The sequence below is a fragment of the Anolis sagrei genome, chromosome 5, assembly GCF_037176765.1.
Source record: "Anolis sagrei isolate rAnoSag1 chromosome 5, rAnoSag1.mat, whole genome shotgun sequence".
Lineage (NCBI taxonomy): Eukaryota > Metazoa > Chordata > Lepidosauria > Squamata > Dactyloidae > Anolis > Anolis sagrei.
The window spans coordinates 185425652-185445757 of NC_090025.1; the positions used below are offsets into that span (position 1 = coordinate 185425652).

A 20106-nucleotide genomic window follows, 5' to 3' on the forward strand; every position below is an offset into this window, starting at 1 on the left:
ATCGCTGCCCACCGCATACTACTAGATAACCTCCCGCTCTTGCCCACCCGCCTACACATTAATTAAAGCAAACACTGTTATCTTAACATGATAACTACTTGTCAGGGGGAAAAAGATGCTGAAAGAAAAGAAAAAAATCAAAATTAATCCAAAAAGAAATTCGACTGCCCCTCTTGAAACAATGGATCGACAATAGATCAGGATCCTTTTCAAAGGATTTAATGATTTTGTCAGGCAGATGTGAGGAAAGAATGAGGTTTGTTGTTTATGTGGGAAAAAAATCACCTGCCATCTAAATGAAAGGTGCAAAGCTACAAATATGAAATGATAATTTGCTGGATAGAGCTTGGATCACTAAGTAGGCTCTGCTGTGCAAACTGTCTGGATTGATTATGGCAAAGGGATGAGCAGGTGGCATTGTGAGTGGATGGAGAAGCAATGGCCATGTGAAGCTTAGATTCAACTCTAGGGTTTTAGAATTATTATTATTATCGTCGTCATCAATTTTTTTTGTTATTCCTGTGCCTAAACCTTTACTCTGAAGGGGAACTCTAACACAGTCAATACACAGAGTTGGTTCTTAACTCTGTGTATTTATTATATTTGGATCTTGCCTTCTATCAGTGGAGGATTGCTTTGGGAATAAAATGTTGCAAATTCTAATGCAATCTTTGGCTGAATCTTCTTAATGCACTACTTGGCTTAACTAGATTGGCATAGGCAGTGGTGGGGAAAGGGAAAAGGCTGTGAGTACAGCGTCTGTGAGGGAAGTGAAACAGTAGAGAAATAGCCCACATGAGGATGGTAGGTTTTGGCTAAAATGCTACATTGTGCTTGCATGGTGTAAGTCCAACATCATGAAGCTGCACAGTGATTGTGCTACACCATCCTTGTGCTATTGATTGTTCTTCAGCCTGTATCCCTGTATATTGGCCCATTGTTTAAAAAGAAATGCTTTTTCTGTAAGCCCAGTGAATCAGGTAGTTAAATGTAATAATCATCATCATTATCATCTTTATTTATATCCTACCCCATCTCCCAATATGGGACTCGGAGCGGCTGCCAACATAAAAGGGAAATATTCAATGCCAACAAGTATATACATACAGACATAACTTAGTAAATAGCATTTAATGCCCAACCACATTTGAGAATTAAAAAATCATAATAAACAATACAACACAATACTGCACTAAACAATGCCTATAGTGTTAAAAGTCATATTCCTGTTCTGTTCCACATTGCTCATATTCCTGTTCTGTTCCACATTGCTTAAGAGCCTTAAAAACCTTAGAACCTTAGCTTAACCATCTGCTTCTCCATACACTTGGGAGCACAAAAGTTTTAAACTGCTTTTTGAAGGAGGGTAGCAAGGGGACCATTTTGATTTCCTTCAGAAAGGAGTTCCAGAGGGAGGTACTGAAGTGAAGGCCCCCTCTCTCATCTCCACCAACCAGGTTTGAGATGGAGGCAGGAGTGCGAGGAAGGCCTCCCCTGATGATTGCAGTGTCTAGGCAAGTTTGTATGAAGAGAGGCAGTTGGCTAAATAGCCTGGACACGAACTGTGTAGGACTTGTTGTTCAATGTTGTTGTTGTTGTTGTATGCACCTTCAAATTATTTCCAATTTCTAAAGCCTATAGTTGGGAGGGGGTTAGAGCCAAGAATATATGACTCATCTAAGGTGACCTCTTTGGTTTAGATGTCCAAGTAAGAAATTGCCTCCTGCTCTCCAGAGCCATAGTCTAACTGTCTAACCACTACACCATACTTTCTAAATGACATGTGAAAGGGAACTTTGACACCACCAGAATTCTTATCATACTCCACTGCAAGTTAGTGGCTTACATTTCAACAAGGTAGTGAATTCATTCCAGATTTTAAGATGGGTTTTAAAGGAGCTGCCCAAAGTGCTGAATCTTTCTCTTCAAAAAGCTTCAGCACTTTGGATGGCCCCTTTGAAACCTGTAACAGAGTGATCATATCACAAGCCTGGAAGTAACTACCCACTAAGGCTGTCATCCATGAAATACTTCTATTTGACTCCCAAAATAATTAAATTGCTAGCATAGTGCACCAAGAGAATTCTGACCTTAGTCTTGTGGACTAACACAGTTTGGAATTGTTCTTTCATCTGGTGCTAATTCTTCTTGGATGTACAGACAAAAGTCACCAACCTCATCACTAAATGTATATTTTGAAAGAAATACCAATGTATCAACTCTAGCTTCCCATACTGAATCGAGGTGTGTGGAATTTTGTAATGACTGGAGGGGCATTTTACACTGAAATCCTCCAAAATACAAAAAAAAATGAACTGATGAAATGTGTATTTCAGCTTTTTATATATATTGTGTAACATTAGAATTCTAGACCATTAGCCTCTCCCTTCGGCAGTAATACTGTATCCATTTAGGTAGATGATCTAGCCATCATCAGGGATCTTTCTGCTTAGTAGTAAATCTTGTGTAACTCGATAAGATAGAGTACACATGTACAGGATACATTGTTGGCTAGTTTTAATTGGATTGGTTATTTAATTGTTTTCTTTCACTTTTGCAGTATATATAATTTTAGTTGTTTTGCTTTCACTTCTAGTGTAGGTTGCTTTGGGTTCTGTATTGGGAGAAATGTGAAGCAGGCAACGAAATCACTGAATGTCATTATCAACATATATATCATCCATTAACATTATGGGCATGTACATCACCCACAATATAGAGTATGATTGCACCCGCGCCCTGCTGATAGACTTCCTATAGGTATCCAATTGACCAGTATAGAATGTTTATGTTGGATTAGAAACTCTCCACCTCTACCAATTGCAGGGGCAGTGCCCGTTAGTCCTCAGTCATTCTACTTTTTCAGCTGCTTTTTAAATGTCCCAATTTCTGTTCTCTTTCTACTTTCCCCCTTCGTCCCCAGGTTACTTCAATTCCTGTAACGAAGTACAAAAGTAGTTTGCATTCCATTGACACCATGGGGTAGCAAGAAGGAGAGAAAGTAGTGGGAATTTGTTGTCCTCTGTAGACTCAGACAAATGCAAACTGCAGTAGCCTCTCATCACTAATATATTTTGCCATCTTGACTGCATCCAGATATTAATTGGCCACACTTGTCCTGGCTTTGAAATATTGAAAGGCATGAGATAGGCCTTTGGTCCGACCGGTTAGAGTTCTCCTGACTCAGTAGAAGTCATTTACATCTATGGAAGAGATTAATTGAGCCTTGGAAAGCAACATATCTGTGGGTGTAATAAAAGGCATTGTACCACTTTAGTAAAGAAACTATTTAATTTCTCTCTGGGAGTGTAGGAGAGCATTGTGAGCCCAGTGGTTACATATATATAAATATATATCTACTTTGTAAATAATTCACTTATCACATTAACACCAAATTCCTCCTAGCCTCTTAAGAGCTGAAACAATGTTTTGCAAAGCATTAGGCTGGGTTTCCAGCTTGAGAAATTACCCAACACATTCACTGGAAAGCAAAAGCACCCACCATCAAACAATCTCACACCTGTTTTCCTTTCACTGACAAATGTTTCATTGAATCACTTACCACTGCGGTGCTCCGCAAAGGGCTGCAGCTTATCAGTCGCTGCATTAAACAAGCATCTGGAAGCTGTATGTTCCATCATATGCTGTGCAGAAGCATTGGTTATTAATGGCAAGATCATAGAATTCTTTCCCGCTTTCTCCTTCCATTTCCAAAGAAGTAGCATCAAATGGAGACTTACAGTAGCCTCTACATTTGGGAGTCTATTTCTGTAATCCGTTCCTGTCCTATGTCAAATAGCTTCGTTCTTCTTTCTAGTGATAGACTTTGCGCTGTCATTTTGGGTGGACATCTGCTATTCTCCTAGTAAGAAAATTAGTCTGACTTTAAGTCACTGCAAGTAAAACAGCATAAGACATTTTGTAACAATGCAGTAGTGACATTGTTTTGCAGACAGCATGTTTCTAATCATGTTGATGTCTCACATATGAGTTAGTAGTGGTTGGACATTTATGTCTGATGAAGAACGTCCATAGCCAAGTCAAAGTTGTAGAAGTAGAGTTGCACATATTGTACAGGTCTATTGCATATGTACATTGTATTTCATGCATGAAGATGTGCACTGGGTATTGTTATTGTTTATTCATTCAGTTGCTTCTGACATTGTGATCTCATGGACCAACCCACACCAGAGCTCCCTGTCAGCCGTCACAATCCCCAGCTCCTTCAAAGCCAAGCCAGTCACTTTAAGGATAACATTCATCCATCTTGCCCTTGGTTGGCCCCACTTCCTTTTTCCTTCATTTCCCCCCAGCATCATTATCTTCTCCAAGCTTTCCTGTCTTCTCATTATGTGGCCAAAGTACTTTATTTGCCTCTAATATCCTTCCCTCCAGTGAGCAGTCGGGCATTATTTCCTGGAGTATGGACTGGTTTGATGTTCTTGTGGTCTAAGGCACTCTCAGAATTTCCTCCAACACCACAGTTCAAAAGTGTCTCTCTTCATTCACTAAGCCTTCCTTATAGTCCAGCTCTCACATCCATAGGTTATCACGGGGGATAGCATTGCAGTGTGTATTGGCCTGTTCAAATCCTCATTAATATTGAACCGCCCAGACTTACCTTCAGGGTTGAGAAGGGCAATATAGAAATACCACAAATAAATAAATAAATAAATAAATAAATAAATGTTACATTTGCCAAATGAGAACATTAAGAGCCAGGAATAAAACTGACAATAACGGTAATAATTGTAATTTATTACAATTATTATTATTAATTGTAATAAATTGTAATAAATTATAGACTGAAGCCTAGCTTCATGCTATAATGAGGGTGCCAGGCAGGTTTTCCTAGGATGGAAGGTACTATTGGGAAAACTTTTCTTGGCATCTGACCATTAGCACTGTTGGATTCTAGGAATTGCATTTCTTTTTCCAGCCCACAAATGTGTTCTGCAAAGATAGTTGGGGAGTGCATGGAGGACCCAGGGGTCATATGCAGCACATGAGTACAGATTTGGCCTCTTGATTATTGGTTGCTTCCCCTCCCCTGCATTAGATCTCCTTCTTCCATTGCTAATCCCTGTTCCCAAGGCAGAGAAAGCAAAATTCCTCCAGGGCTTTGAAAATGGGTCTTTCTTTCTCTTTTATACATTTTTCCTGATTCCAAGTAACATTTTGCTTTGTTTTGCTTGACCTTTTTATAAGAAGCTCTAGTAATTCTCAATGCATTCTATTTTGGGATTTCTGGGCATGGGACATGCATAATTTTGACATTATACCCCTGCCCCAAGAACTTAAGATAACAATAAAAAATCATGAGATATAGGCACTATTTATAACCATGTATGCAGATCTGTTGGAAGTACAGCATGGAGAACATATGGCAGGGTATGCAACTCGCCCTGATTAGAAGTTCTTAGCGGTCCTAAAAACTCTAAATCTAGGATCAACAAGTTACTAGGGGATATATTTGGAGGGTGCATCTGTGAAGTGGGGAGAGAAGAAAGAATTGTGTATCTATGTAATTATCTATAAGCAGGAGAAGTTGGATTTTTTTAAAGCCATGCTATCATAGAGCATTTTTCACATCTGTAACTTGGCAACTATTATGGATAAACAAACCATTCTGAAAGCCCCCCCCCCCTCCTTCTTAAAAATAAATACTACATTTAGAGAAAAGCCAGCCATCATGTGCATTCAGTTCACATTTCATCCTCCTATAATATTTTGATAACAATGAAATTACCCGAGCACTTATTTACTTTAGAAAGGAAATAGAGCACAGGTATTAAAGCTACGTTCCAGCTTGGAATGAAAATCACATTGTTTTGACAGAATTATTTTGGTCTCCATGTAAACCAACCTCACCTTTTCAGCTGCGGTCTTACCTCTCTTACTCAGCTGAGATTTCCCATCTCAAGCCAAAAGAGATTTTGGGGTTTTGTGACTGTTTCTTTAAGTCCTTTTGGTATTTGTACAGGAGGTAGAGAGCACGCATGAGAAAATGTGACAGCGCTTATAAAAAGGAAAGGAAAGGAAAGCTGGGGGAAGGTTGTTTTCCTAGTGGCTCTTTTCCCAAACAGGGACAGTTTAGCACAATGCATTTCCTAGTATACCCAGAAGTCACTTGAAATCAAGTGCAGACTTGTAGTACCTTGTGGTCTTGGCAGAAGCACGCTGTGTGTGTGTGTATGTGTGTGATTGTGCGTGTTGCTTTAGTTTATATTAGCCCTGGAGGCAGAGTTAACACTTGAAATGGGACAAGAGTATTTGTAGTCATCAGAGAACTTTCCAGTCAGCTTCAATAACATCACTACGATTTTTTTTGTATATAATTTTTTTTTCTTTTTTGGCAGCAAAGCCTTCAGTGGAGCCATCTGTCTCTCTATTAGTGTTTTGAGTTCTGTTTTGAAGCTTCTTTGCTTGGCAAAGTCACTTTCATCCTTGGAACCCTTATTTTTTTTTTTAAAGTTTTGTGGCTCTATGCCGAAGAATACGATGCAAAAATTCCGCTCGGCTGTTCATTTTTGTTCTAAAAGGAGAATGGAGTTTCTTTGTCATTTTTTTTTAAAGAAATATTTTAAAATTATATAGAAGGGGAAGGAACAGGTTGAGGCAGAAACAGACATGTCCCAGAGTTGTCTAAATCCTATAAATACTAGAAGCCAATGGTTCAATATTTGATTAGGGGTGCACCTACACTGTAGAATTAATGCAGTTTGACACTCCTTTAATTGCCATGGCTCTATGGCATGGCATTCTAGAAGTTGTAGTTTTGTGAGGCACCAGCAGTTCTGGCAGAGAATATCTTGTAAACTACAACTCCCATGATTTCATAGGAGCCCTATACGGCTCCGGCCCAGCTTACTTGTCCAAACGTATCTCCCTCTATGATCCAACTCAGAGCTTATGATCATCGGGCAGGGGCGGCTCAACCCATTACACAAAGTAAGCATTCGCAATATAGTTGATTTTGCCCAGGGGCGCTCTTGAGGTGCTTTTGGGGGAAAATAGACCTTGACATATGCGAGTTATAGTTACTGGGATGTATAGTTCAACTACAATCAAAGAACATTATGAACTCCACCAATGATGGAATTGAACCAAATATGGCACACAGAACTCCCACGATGAACAGAATATATATATATCAGTGATTGGTTGGGGGGGGGGGGGGGGGATACTGTTTGCTTACCATTGAAAATTTCCTAGGGCCCCCTCTGTCATCGGGGGAGGCCCTGCTCTCGATCCTGCGATCCTTGCAAGTGCGACTAGTGGGGACAAGAGATAGAGTCTTCTCGGTGGTGGTCCCCCATCTATAGAACACACTCCCCAGTGAAATTAGGGTGACTCCTTCTCTCCTCTCCTTTAGAAAAAAAGCTCAAATCATGGCTTTGGGATCAAGCTTTTGGGAAGCTGATCTAGCAGTAATTTACTGCAATGACTTATGATAACTGACAATTGATAGATCTCGGACAGGAACTCTGGACTCTGATTTGGATTTGGGCTTGGTTGTATTTTAATATTTTAATTGCTATTTATAACTTTGCTGTTTTATCTAATGTTAATCTGCTTTGTACTGTTATTGCTTGTTGCTGTTGGCATCTAATGGTTGCCAGTTGTAAGCCGCCCTGAGCTGCCCCCTCCCCCCCCCGGGGGGGGGGATTTAGAAGGATGCGATATAAATGTTTGAAATAATAATAAGAAGAAGAATAGCATGGAACAATGCTATTAAAGTGGTGTTAAGCTGCATTAATTCTACAGTGTAGCTATGCCCCAAGACTCTAAGAGACTGATCGCAGGGACAGAAAGTGAAGTGAAATCTTCTGAACAGGGGCACAGAGAGCAAAACAAGCAACAAAGTGTGGTAGTGCTTCTGTATGCTATCTAAAGATGTGTGTGTATGTGTGTGTGTTGTGTGTGTATCTATCTGCAATTACAGTTTTAAAATGTACCTATTCTGACATACAAATTCATACAAAGTTGATGGCCGGCTGTAGTTCATGTATCTAAGCCAGGGATGTGCAGCGCCTGCTGTGTTCAAATTTTCATGTTGGCTAAGTATGAAAAATACAATGTTTTTGTTTGGTTTTTTTTAAAAAAAATAAAATTCATAAAATTTACTATACATTCACACACATTAGTTAAAAATAATTGAAATTAATTAAAATTAATTCTTCATTGAGGATTATTCAATTCATTAACATTTCTACACCCATTCTTAACAAGACCTTTCCTCTCGTACTTGATTAATTATTATTAGATTTACATTAGTGCATAAATAGATATTACTATTACCCAAAGCCAGTTGAAATATTTATAATATTTACAGTGATTTAGACAGTTGAGACTGAACTAAGAGGAATCAAATTGACTCGGACTCTGAACTATCCCATTCCCCTATTGCATTGACTTCCTTTTCCTGTAAATTGCAGTTAATTTAGTAGGCTGGAACAAAATTTCCACGGCAAACTGAAATATGAGTTAAAAATAAAAATTGTAGAGATTATTGTTGCCTTCTAGAAGAGGGTCCAAAAAGATCTTGAGGCCACAAATCTCAGTTTGCTCATGTCTGCTCTAAATAGCACATATTCTGGTTTCTAGAATGGAAGAGTAACATGGAAATCAATTTCTGTTCTGAACTTTATTGAATGCATTTCAAACTATGATTATTATGTTTAATTTCAATTTATGCTTTTAACTGATGTTTGTATGTTTTAAAGCACCATGGTGGTGCAATTGTAAGCTGCCTTAATCCCCCTTGGGGTAGAGAAAGGCAGGGTATAAATAAACCAAATAAATAAATAAACTGGTTATGTCAACAATAAATGTCCCTAGACATTGATCATAGTATTAAGCATCCTGTTGACCATTCGGTACAAGCAATGCTAAACAAGTTCTATGGCCATACTACACAAATATACAGGGGCGGCTCAACCCATTACGCAAAGTAAGCATTCGCAGTATAGTTGATTTTGCCAAGGGGTGTTCTTGAGGCACTCTTGGGGGGAAATAGACCTTGTAATATATGCGAGTTGTAGTTACTGGGATGTATAGTTCACCTACAATCAAAGAGCAGTCTGAACTCCACCAATGATGGAATTGAACCAAACTTGGCATACAGAACTCCCATGACCAACAGAAAATACTGGAAGGATTTGGTGGGCATTGAGTTTGGGAGCTGTAGTTCACTTCCATCCAGAGAGCACTGCAGACTCAAACCATGATGGATCTGGACCACATTTGGCATGAATACTCAATATGCCCAAATGTGAACACTGGTGGAGTTTTGGGAAACTAAACCTTGACATTTGGGAGTTGTAGTTGCTGGGATTTATAGCTCACCTACAATCAAAGAGCATTCTAAACCTCACCAATGAAGATTCCCCCAATCTTCTCTAGTATGTTTAGTTACAGATCAATTTCTCTGTTTGCTGTGCACCATAGGAAAAAATTGGAATGGGTTTATGGTAGAGGCAGTGGGTGGGGTCATGCAAATTCCACACCAATGGAGATAAAAAGGAACACTGGGATGCCTGTTGTGGAGGAAACACATAAAATCTAGTATTAAATTGTCCCCATCTGAAAGCCTTCACTTGGGTGGTGGGTACAGGGGCAGCTCAAGCCATTACGCAAAGTAAGCCTTTGCAGTATAGTTGATTTTGCCCAGGGACGCTCTTGAGGTGCTCTTGGGGGAAAATAGACCTTGACATATGCGAGTTGTAGCTACTGGGATGTATAGTTCACCTACAATCAAAGAGCATTCTGAACTCCACCAATGATGGAATTGAACCAAATATGGCACACAGAATTCCCACGATGAACAGAAAATATATATATCAGTGATTGGTTGGGGGGGGGGGGGCACCAAAATACAGTTTGCTTACCATTGAAAATTACCTGGGGCCGCCTCTGCAAGTATACTGTTAAGAAGCCATGATATCTGGTTTGATGTTCACCTTTTCTGTCCAGCAGGTCCAAGGTCAGCTACCGCCATTAATGATTCCAGTATTCCCCCCAGACCAACGGACTCTAGCAGCAGCAGCCCAGCAAGGATTCCTCCTTCCTCCTGGTTTCAGCTACAAGGCAGGCTGCAGTAAGTCTTGTCAACCCCAACCCTCATCCTTGGAGTCCGAGCTAAGAGTGGGCAGAATAAGAATTGATAGTAGCCAAAAGCACGACTTGTGAGCCAGAAAGATTCTGGTTAAAATCCAGACTATGAAGTCAAAGAGATTCATGGGGGAGAGGGAGGGACATATGAGTTGCATTCATTAAGTTTATCCAGCCTACATAGTCCTATCTGTGTGTAGGTTCCTATGGATAAATAGATACAGGCATAGACTTCCCAATGCATACTCAATTCCTTTCATTTTTGGAGGTATTGATTGCATACTCAGAGTGTAAGCTTATGGATAAGTATATTTTTTGTAGAACTCTCTTTGTAAATTTGGAAGATTCTGGCCAGTATGAAATGGACTTTTATGCAAGATTTTGGTACTGTCATTTTGGAGCGGAGAATAACATCAGTATAATTTACAAGGTCGCTGCATAAATTACCAAGATAATATATTCATTTCAAGTGGTCAACACTTGAAATGAAATTTATTAATGCTAACTGTGGTATTGTTGTTATCATCAAGAATGTTAGTTTTCCTGAAGGTCAAAATTCCAAAATTTGTGCAAGCCTCCTTTCCCAATCCAGCAGTGTGTCATGCATTCACATAAATCCTTCATCTACAGAAACAATTAATTCCAGTGGAGGAAGAACATCAGTTTCTCTGAATGAATGGACCTTTTCCATATAATGAATGAGGAAGGCCATGTCTCACAAAACATAGGAAATTTCCACCTCTAGATATATGCAAAGTGATCTAAATTTACCCTGAACTCGTGTTATGGGAGTTATACAAATGCAGGTTCTGAAGTAACAACTGAATTTGTATCACCCTCACCTTCATATACTTTATCTCCGTAATCAAAACAATAGGTAGCAGATTTTGCAGAGTATCATGGCCCCAACCATCTGAAAGGCCATATCTCATAAAATCCTATAGTTGGAAGAGACCTCATGGGCCATCTAATCCAATCCTCTTCCAAGAAGCAGGAAAATTGCATTCAAAGCACCCCCAACAGCCTCTGTTTAAAAGCCTCCAAAGAAGGAGCCTCCACCAAAAATCAGTGGTTTTCAACCTGTGGATCCCCAGGTGTTTTGGCCTACAATTCCCAGAAATCCCAGCCAATTTACCAGTTGTTAGGATTTCTGGGAATTGAAGGCCGAAACATCCGGGGACCCGCAGGTTGAGAACCACTGCCCTGAATGAAGTTCTCCAAGTTTTAATATTTTGGGGTTTTCTCTCAGTCCCACCACTGTGACAAGGCAGTTTGGTGAGAAGACATGAATGGGCCTTCTTGGTGGTTGCTCCAGGGCTGTGGAACTCCTTCTCACACAAGTTTGAGCCCTCTCTTTTTTTTCTTTTAGATTGATCCCCCACCCCTGTTCTCTTTCTACTGGCAGGCAAATCTTTTTTTAATTTAGAAAGCCTTTTGACCAGGGGTCCCCAAACTAAGGCCCGGGGCCCAGATACGACCCTCCAAGGTCATTTACCCGGCCCTCGCTCAAGGCCAAGCCAAGTTTGAAACAACTTGAAAGCACACAACAACAACAATCCTATCTCATCAGGTTTAAGCATGCCCACGCTTCCCACTGAAATACTAATAAGTTTGTATTTGTTAAAATTGTTCTTCATTTTAATTATTGTATTGTTTTAAGTGTTTTTGCACTATCAATATGATATGTGCATGTATTTTTTCCAAATTATAATCCAGCAGTTTGAGGGACTGTGATCTGGCCCTTTGATTAAAAAGTTTGAGGACCCCTGCTTTTGACTATTAACTCATTATTACAGAAATATTTTTTTTAATATCAGGTGAGCGAGATAAAGATAATTTTGAGTCAATGCCATTTTTAATAGGGTTGGATTTTTGTTTTTATGTGTATGTTGTTCTAGTCTGCAGTGCAAGCTACCTTGGGTCTCACAGAAGGAGAAAACCTGAATACAAAATAATTAAGCAAAATTAATTGGCAGCATGTTTTTGGCGCTGCCATGTATAGTGAAGGCATTTCTGTTACTGCCAGAAAATGGGGGAGAGGGGTGCTTCTGGGATTCCCTGCCTTGTGCACCCTTTGCCTCAGGTAGCAAAATATGTTGGGTTACGCACTGGAGAGATTGAGAGAAAGAAAGAGAGAGCATTTGAGTGGTAACATTTCAGCGCATAAAACCCAAGCAAATGGACCTGGGACTTTTGAAATACATGCCTCTTGTAATGCCTCTAAAGCAGCTGTTGTTTGAAAATGTCTCTTTTTCCTCCCACCCTAGTTAAAAAAAACCCTCCAACCTTAACACTGTTGTAGGGGAAATAAGATTTCCTTCTAAAACAGCCTGTTTCCTATTTAACGAAGAGGTTTAATTTGCCCTTTTTGAAAGCAACTTCCAAACAACATGCAAGTCCCATTAATCTCAACAGGAGTTCTGTGCATAGATCAAGGGGTAGCATATGCCTCCCAATTTATGGGCTAACGCAAAGCATGACTATCTTTATAACCGTCTAAGGTTGAACACTGCAGATTAATCCTTGAAGGCTTTGCTTTCAAGCTACTCTGTGTGTGTGTGTGTGTGTGTGTGTTTGGATGATTCTATTTAAGCTTTATATAGATGCTTGTGTATCCCTGTCATCAAGGCATGGGTTATCTTTTTTTAAAAAAAAAGATAGGAGAGGGGGAAGATCACAACTGATTTCATTTCAGCAAACAAATTTATCTTCATCATGAATTTCATGAAACTGGTTTCATTCATTTCCGCTTATCTAACTCTTCTGACATTAGTTTCCTATCTAGCTATCTGAGGCCCTCTTGTTCTGGGCGCTTCTGTCTTTGGTCCTTCTGTTTGGCTTTATTATGTTCTCATCTGTGTATCATTGACTAACTCATGAATTCCTCAATTGTTGCTGAGGGTTTTCTCTCTCTCTTTCTTTCTCTTTTTTTGTTAATGCAGTATTCACCAAAAGGAGCAGATGAATTCATTTCCAAGGCAAAGGGGCTAAGCTAGTGATAAGTCTATTCCAAACATGATAATCCTCAAGGCTTATTTTTGTTTAGAAAACAAAATGTCATAAATGCAATATATAGAGCAGTAGCTATAGGCACATATATCTCCAGGCTGGAGAGAAAATGAGAAAGATCACCTGGAAACATTTCAAAAACCAGATTGGCTTTAAATAGTCTCAAATTTAGAATTTTTTTGAGTGACAACTAGTACTTCTAAGGGAACAAGATTTTCTTTCCTTCAAAACCACCCACATATTCTGTGGCCAGAAACATGCTGGTGTCTTGTTGTTGTTGTTGTTGTGTGCCTTCCAGTTGTTTCTAACTACTTATGGTGAACCTATCATGGCATGTTTTTGTTTAGTAGGGATTTTACATTGCTTTCATCTGAGGCTGAAATAATTTGGTTTCCTCAAGATCACTTAGTGCAGTGGTTCTCAACCTGGGGTCCCCAGATGTTTTTGGCCTTCAACTCCCAAAAATCCTAACAGCTGGTAAACTGGCTGGGATTTCCGGGAGTTGTAGGCCAAAAACATCTGGGGACCCCAGGTTGAGAACCACTGATTTAGTGGAATTCATGGGCAGAGCAGAGATTCAAACCTTGGCCTTCATGAATTCTATGGCTCATCTGCATAGTCACCTGAATCCAAAGCTAACCCACAGCATTCTTGTTTATGAGGCTGTTCTCAGGGTCTGCCATTGTAGCCATAACTTCAGATGGTAGAGCCCTGGCCACATAATACTGCAGTTACAACTTTTCTAGCATAGCACAAATGGCAGAGCTCATCAAAGCAATATACACCATGGGTGAGATTTTTTTTTTTTTTTTTTTTGTCGTGTCAGGAGCATCCTGTTGTGAGAGAATTGGCCGTCTGCAAGGACGTTGCCCAGGGGACGCCCAGATGATTTTGATGTTTTATCATCCTTGTGGGAGGCTTCTCTCATGTCCCCGCATGAGGAGCTGGAGCTGATAGAGGGAGCTCATCCGCCTCTCCTCGGATTTGAACCTGTGGCCTGTCGGTCTTCAATCCTGCCGGCACAGGGCTTTAACCCACTGCGCTACCAGGGGCTCACATGATGAGATGTCAGTGATGGAAAAATTGAGTTCATTAAGTCATTTACAACACACAATCCGAATTTATAATTTTTACTTTATACCAATACTCCCAAATGCCAGAACATTTAAAAGCAAAGAGAAGACAAACCCAGTTTATAAATAAGGGATTAGCACACCATAACAAGTTATAGCTTAATAAGAAATGGCTATTCCTACTGAAATTTCTGGCATCATAGAATCATAGAGTTAGAGACCTTGTGGGCCATCCAGTCCAAACTCCTGCCAAGAAGCAGGAAAATTGCATTCAAAGCACCCCTGACAGATGGCCATCCAGCCTCTGTTTAAAAGCCTGGAAAGAAGGAATAATACAATAATAATACAGTGTTGCCTCGCTACTTTGCCGTTCACTTTTAGCGGACTCGCTGTTTCATGGGCTTTTTGATAATATTAATATAAAATATAAAATATTTACATCCAGTGGAGGCCAGGGACTCCAGAAGTGCGGCGGCCTGAAGTGTGGTGGAGACGGCCTGCCTCCCTGGCCTGCTGCTGCCCGCATGGCTCCGAAGGCTCTGCTGGGGTTTGCGGAGGCCAAGGGGGCAGGCAGGTGCCCTTGGGATGGGCCGGGAGGTAGGTAAAAAAGCATGGGTAAGAAAATAACATATAAAATATATAAAATTATGTATAAATATTAAAATTAATATGGCGTCCCTACTTCACGGATTTTCACTTATCGTGGGTGGTCCTGGAACGGAACTTCTGCAATAAGTGAGGGAACACTGTAGTAATAATAATAATAAATTAAGTATAGATTGTCAATGTTGCAATCCCAGGCAACAGCAGGATTGAAGAGAAACAACCAGAAAAGCTGACATGATACTAGGCTTTAAAGATCGAACTGCAAAGACTCTGGCACTAGCCAGTCAAGGTGGTCCCAGTGGTGATCAACACACTGGGTGCAGTGCCTAAAGACCTTGGCCTGCACTTAAACACAATCGGTGCTGACAAAATTACTGTCAGCTGCAAAAGACCACCCTGCTGGGATCTGCACGCATTATTCACTGGTACATCACATCGTCCTAGACAGTTGAGAAGTGTCCAACGTGTGATCCAATACAGCAACCAGCATAGTGATCGTGTTTGCTGTGTACTAATCTTGTGTTTCAAATCATAATAAATATCTATTTGAACCTTCCACCACCTCCCCTAGGGGACTGGGGGCAGCTCACAGAAGCACTTCAGGTGCTACAACGAAGGAACTTGTAAGATCATTTTCTAGCCATGTTCTGCATCTGCTGACAGACTCCACTTTTATTCAGTTTGGGTTGTTTTAGGTTTTTTCGGGCTATATGGCCATGGTCTAGAGGCATTCTCTCCTGATGTTTCGCCTGCATCTATGGCAAGCATCCTCAGAGGTAATGAAGACCTCACTACCTCTGAGGATGCTTGCCATACAGAATGCCTCTAGACTGTGGCCATATAGCTGCAAAAGTGATTCTGACTTTGAAAGCCTTCGACAATACTTTATTCAGTTTGTCTCTTGCTTTCTTTAAAAGATGCATTATGTAACTGACCACAGCAAGCAATTTCCTTTTTGTCTAAAGAGCTGTCAATGAGGAAAATCAAAGTTCTTGGGCTCACCAATAGCTGGGCAGCCTATAGTGGACATCTAGTGTTCTCATAATTTTTCTTTCTCAAATAGGGAGATGTAGTGATTCACGTTCCCAAACATGTAACTTAAAGCTGTGTGGAATATAACTACAGCTCTATTTGTAGGCCTGGTAAAGGTCAGGAATGCATCCCATTAAACATATTTGGCAGATTCAATTAATCCCTTGTTTAACATAGTGTGACGCTGTGTATGTGTGTTTGCTTTGCAACTGCTAGTATATTAAGAGCATGGCAGCTGCATGACACTTTACATCCATGAGACTGACATGACATCACAGGGTTTTGAGAAGTTTTTTGGTCACCATGGAAATGCAAAAGAAAACTAAATCTGGCTTTGCCTAGGCCTGAAAGATGTCTTTAACAACTGCATGCTGGAGAGATATTCCTGAAGCTCCTGCTTCATCCATCCATAAAACTACCTTTCATAAATGTGATTTTATTTGAGATAAGCAGAGATCATAGGAGAACTCAGAAGTTCTGCTGCATTTGTAAAGCATGAAACTAATTGGATCTAGGACAATGTGATTTATTTCAGTTACTTGTGAATCTGGGTCAGTGTTTCTCAACCTGGGGGTCGGGACCCCTGCGGGGGTCACGAGAGGGTGTCCAAGGGGTCACCGAAGACCATCAGAAAACACAGTATTTTCTCTTGGTCATCTGGGTTACGTGTGGAAAGTTAGGTCCAATTCTATTGTTGGTGAAGTTCAGAATGCTCTTTGATTGTGGGTGAACTATAAATCCCAGCAACTACAACTCCCAAATGCCAAGGTCTATTTCCCCCAAACTCCACTAGTATTCACATTTGGGCATATTGAGTATTTGTGCCAAATTTGGTCCTGATCCATCATTGTTTGAGTCCACAGATGTAGATGAACTACAACTCCCAAACTCAAGATCCATGCCCACCAAACCCTGCTAGTGTTTTCTGATGGTCATGGGAGTCCTGTGTGTCAAGATTGGTTCAGTTCCATCATTGGTGGAGATTAGAATGCTCTTTGATTGTAGGTGAACTATAAATCCCAGCAAGTACAACTCTCAAATGATAAAACCAGTCCCTCCCCCCAACCCCACTAATATTCAAATTTGGGCATATTGGGTATTTGTGCCAAATTTGGTCCAGTGAATGAAAATACATCCTGCATATCGGATATTTACATTAAGATTCATAACAGTAGCAAAATTACATTTATGAAGTAACAATGAAAATAATTTTATGGTTGGGGGTCACCACAACATGAGGAACTGTATTAAAGGGTTGCGGCATTAGGAAGGTTGAGAACCACTGATCTGGGTGGTTATGTAGTAGGGATCTTTCCCACAATTGCACAGTGATAGGCAATGGTTAGCTGACAATGGTGGAATCCTATTGGTGTTTCATACATGGACATGGTCACCTATGGAAACAGTTGATCATTGTGTCTAGTGCAGAAGAGCTGTATTCATTTCCAAGTTGTGGAAGTAGCATTGTGCATACAGCATCATTGCACCTCTATGTATACTGGTCATGTGTGTTTATTTCACACATCTTGATCCAGGTACATAATGCTGCCATTCAACACAAATCTTTTATAGAAAAATTAATGTGTGAATCTGCACATAGAAATTTAAATGATGCAGCCCCAATGCTGCCAGTGTTTAATAGCTCTAAACAACCTATTTCATAGAATCATAGAATCAAAGACTTGGAAGAGACCTCATGGGCCATCCAGTCCAACCCCATTCTGCCAAGAAGCAGGAATATTGCATTCAAATCACCCCTGACAGATGGCCATCCAGCCTCTGTTTAAAAGCTTCCAAAGAAGGAGCCTCCACCACACTCCGGGGCAGAGAGTTCCACTGCTGAATGGCTCTCACAGTCAGGAAGTTCTTCCTCATGTTCAGGTGGAATCTCCTTTCTTGTAGTTTGAAGCCATTGTTTCATGTCCTAGTTTCCAGGGAAGCAGATATATTTGTCATATTAGAGCCAGTTAAGACCTTAAAAATAAATAAATATTGAACTGGTTGACCATCTTCTCCTTCCATCATGAAATGTTTGGATGTGTAGAGATACCTCTATCACTAAGGGTGAAAACATTTGAGTGTATTCTTTACATCCACATTCCCCAACAGTTCTCTTCATTACTTCCCTCCATTATCCAGATACAGGAGAAAATGAGTGGAAATGGCAGAAGAGATTGCCATTAGTGGTGGACAAGACTGTGAATGAAGCATGACAATCATAATGCATGATCTATTTTTCCCTTAACTAATGTGATTCATGTCCATGGTCCCTTTTCTACATTTTGGCCCATATTCTTCTACACTCTCACTGCTCATGACATAGTTGAAGGGTGCACAGATGGTAAATTGAAGAGTATGTCCTAGATAAATTATAGATATATTGTCAAATATATAGGTCAATAAAAATCATTTAGGTTTCAAATTTCCTAGAATTTAGGTTTATTTTTTTCTTTTAAAAGGTGATGTTTGCCTATTTCAGCTGCCACAAATAATTTTCAGAACAATTCAGCCAAGGTTAAACTCTTTTAAGTCCCATTAATTTCAATGGAAGACTTAAACATTTGCTGCCTTTTATGTGCTGAGTCAGATGTCATCGGTCTCGATTTACAGATGGAGTGCTATTTCTCCCAAATTCAGACACATCCATTTCTTTTGGGGAAAGGATGATGCATGCACAAGGTAAATTATATATCTATATCTGTCTGTCTATCTCAGCTCAGTGCAAAGAGAAACTTTAAAAAACAAATTTACAAATCCAAGCATAGTTATTGATGAAATATCTCATTAGTCTGTGCTCTTGGCACAAACCAGTATGAGACTAGACAAGCCAAGGCTAATAAAATTAAAATATGCTGAATTTACCATTCGTCGGTTATCTGAACAATGTCCCCTACATCCAATAAAAAATTATGAAACTCATAGTTAATTGGTTTTTTCGTATAGGACAATAAAATTAATGTTTAGGATTAAAATACCATAAACTTCCCCAGGCAGATTTGCTGATGTATCGCTGTTTTTTAGTTCATCACATGTTTCATTGTTTAATAGGGTATCATGTGGGCCATATTATGATGCCTCTTCTATACAAGATCCAAAGGCATGGCTTTGGGAGGGCTTCTGGCTAATTTCTGATTTAAGTGCTATCAGATGATGTTCAGGACATAAACAAATTTTCAACCCTTATAAGGGAGAATAGGAGACAAAGATATAGATTTTATATATCCATAAGCCCAGCTCAGGCATTATGCACCTAGCTTGAACCAACAGCTATAGAAAGAAGTGCATACATCTATTTCCTTCATCATTACTTTTCTCACATGGAAAAAATGTATAGTATAGAGAGTCTGCTTAGATAATTATGTGCCTTTTCAGTAGACCCAATAAAGCTAGTATCACATTGTGTACTGTGGGATTTGTCTTCTGATTAGTAGACCTATTCACTACACAAGTCTCAAGACGACTTTTTCTTGTATGGAGGGTCTAGGAAGTCTCAAGAAGACTTCCTAGACCCTCCATACAAGAAAAAGTCCTAGAAAACTAGCATTCCTCTCCATATCTACTTCACATAAGTAGGGGTGTCTCTTCAGACTTGTTGCTTCATGTTTGAGGAGAACAATGATGAAGGAAGGCAGAACGAGGGGTTCCGCTCTTCACATACCAATTCAAATCAAAAAAGTAACACCTTGTTGACAGAAGTATCAAAAATAATGAGGATCTTTAATAGAAATAATGAATGTTCCAATTCTAGTCACGAGGGCAAAAAGGTTTTGTACCACGAGAAGGACTGGTCCTAGACATTTTGCTGCTTCAAGTGAATTTGAACACTGGCAATGGAAGATCCTCCACTACCCATCTGAAAGCAGTGAGCATGTTAAGGAGAGCAGGACATGAGTCACACACACGTTTGGTTCTCCAACAGAGGGAAATAATCATGAATAACCACCATCACTCTTTGTAAGGATAGGTTCAGCTCTGTAATGTAATGTAGCATTATGAGATCACTCTGGCCCTATTCAATATGTTCTTCAAAAAAATTCACTTATGTGAAGAGGAAAAATTGTTAGTTCCATTCCATTAGGTGCCACTTAACTCTTTGATAAGTGATGGATCTGGAGAGGAAAGATTCTTCTAATCACTGAAGATCTCACAGCAGCATGGGATGCACAAGAGGAGAAGAATACATCCAAGACTAGAAACATTCTGAGCATTGAATCATGCAGGGGTGGATTCAGACATACTTACTTCATATAAAATGTTGTGTCATGACATTTAG

At 39.9% G+C, this 20106-nt stretch overlaps 1 protein-coding gene across 9 annotated transcripts in view; it reads left to right on the forward strand.

The window, feature by feature from the left end:
• The window catches only part of SOX5 (SRY-box transcription factor 5), an 897493-nt gene that overhangs the window by 736818 nt on the left and 140569 nt on the right, over positions 1-20106 (forward strand). For all 9 annotated transcript variants that reach the window (XM_060776580.2, XM_060776581.2, XM_067469306.1 and 6 more), the window contains one exon: positions 9979-10099. In XM_060776580.2, the coding sequence (XP_060632563.2) occupies positions 9979-10099 (121 nt within the window). The remainder of the gene's footprint in view (positions 1-9978; positions 10100-20106) is intronic.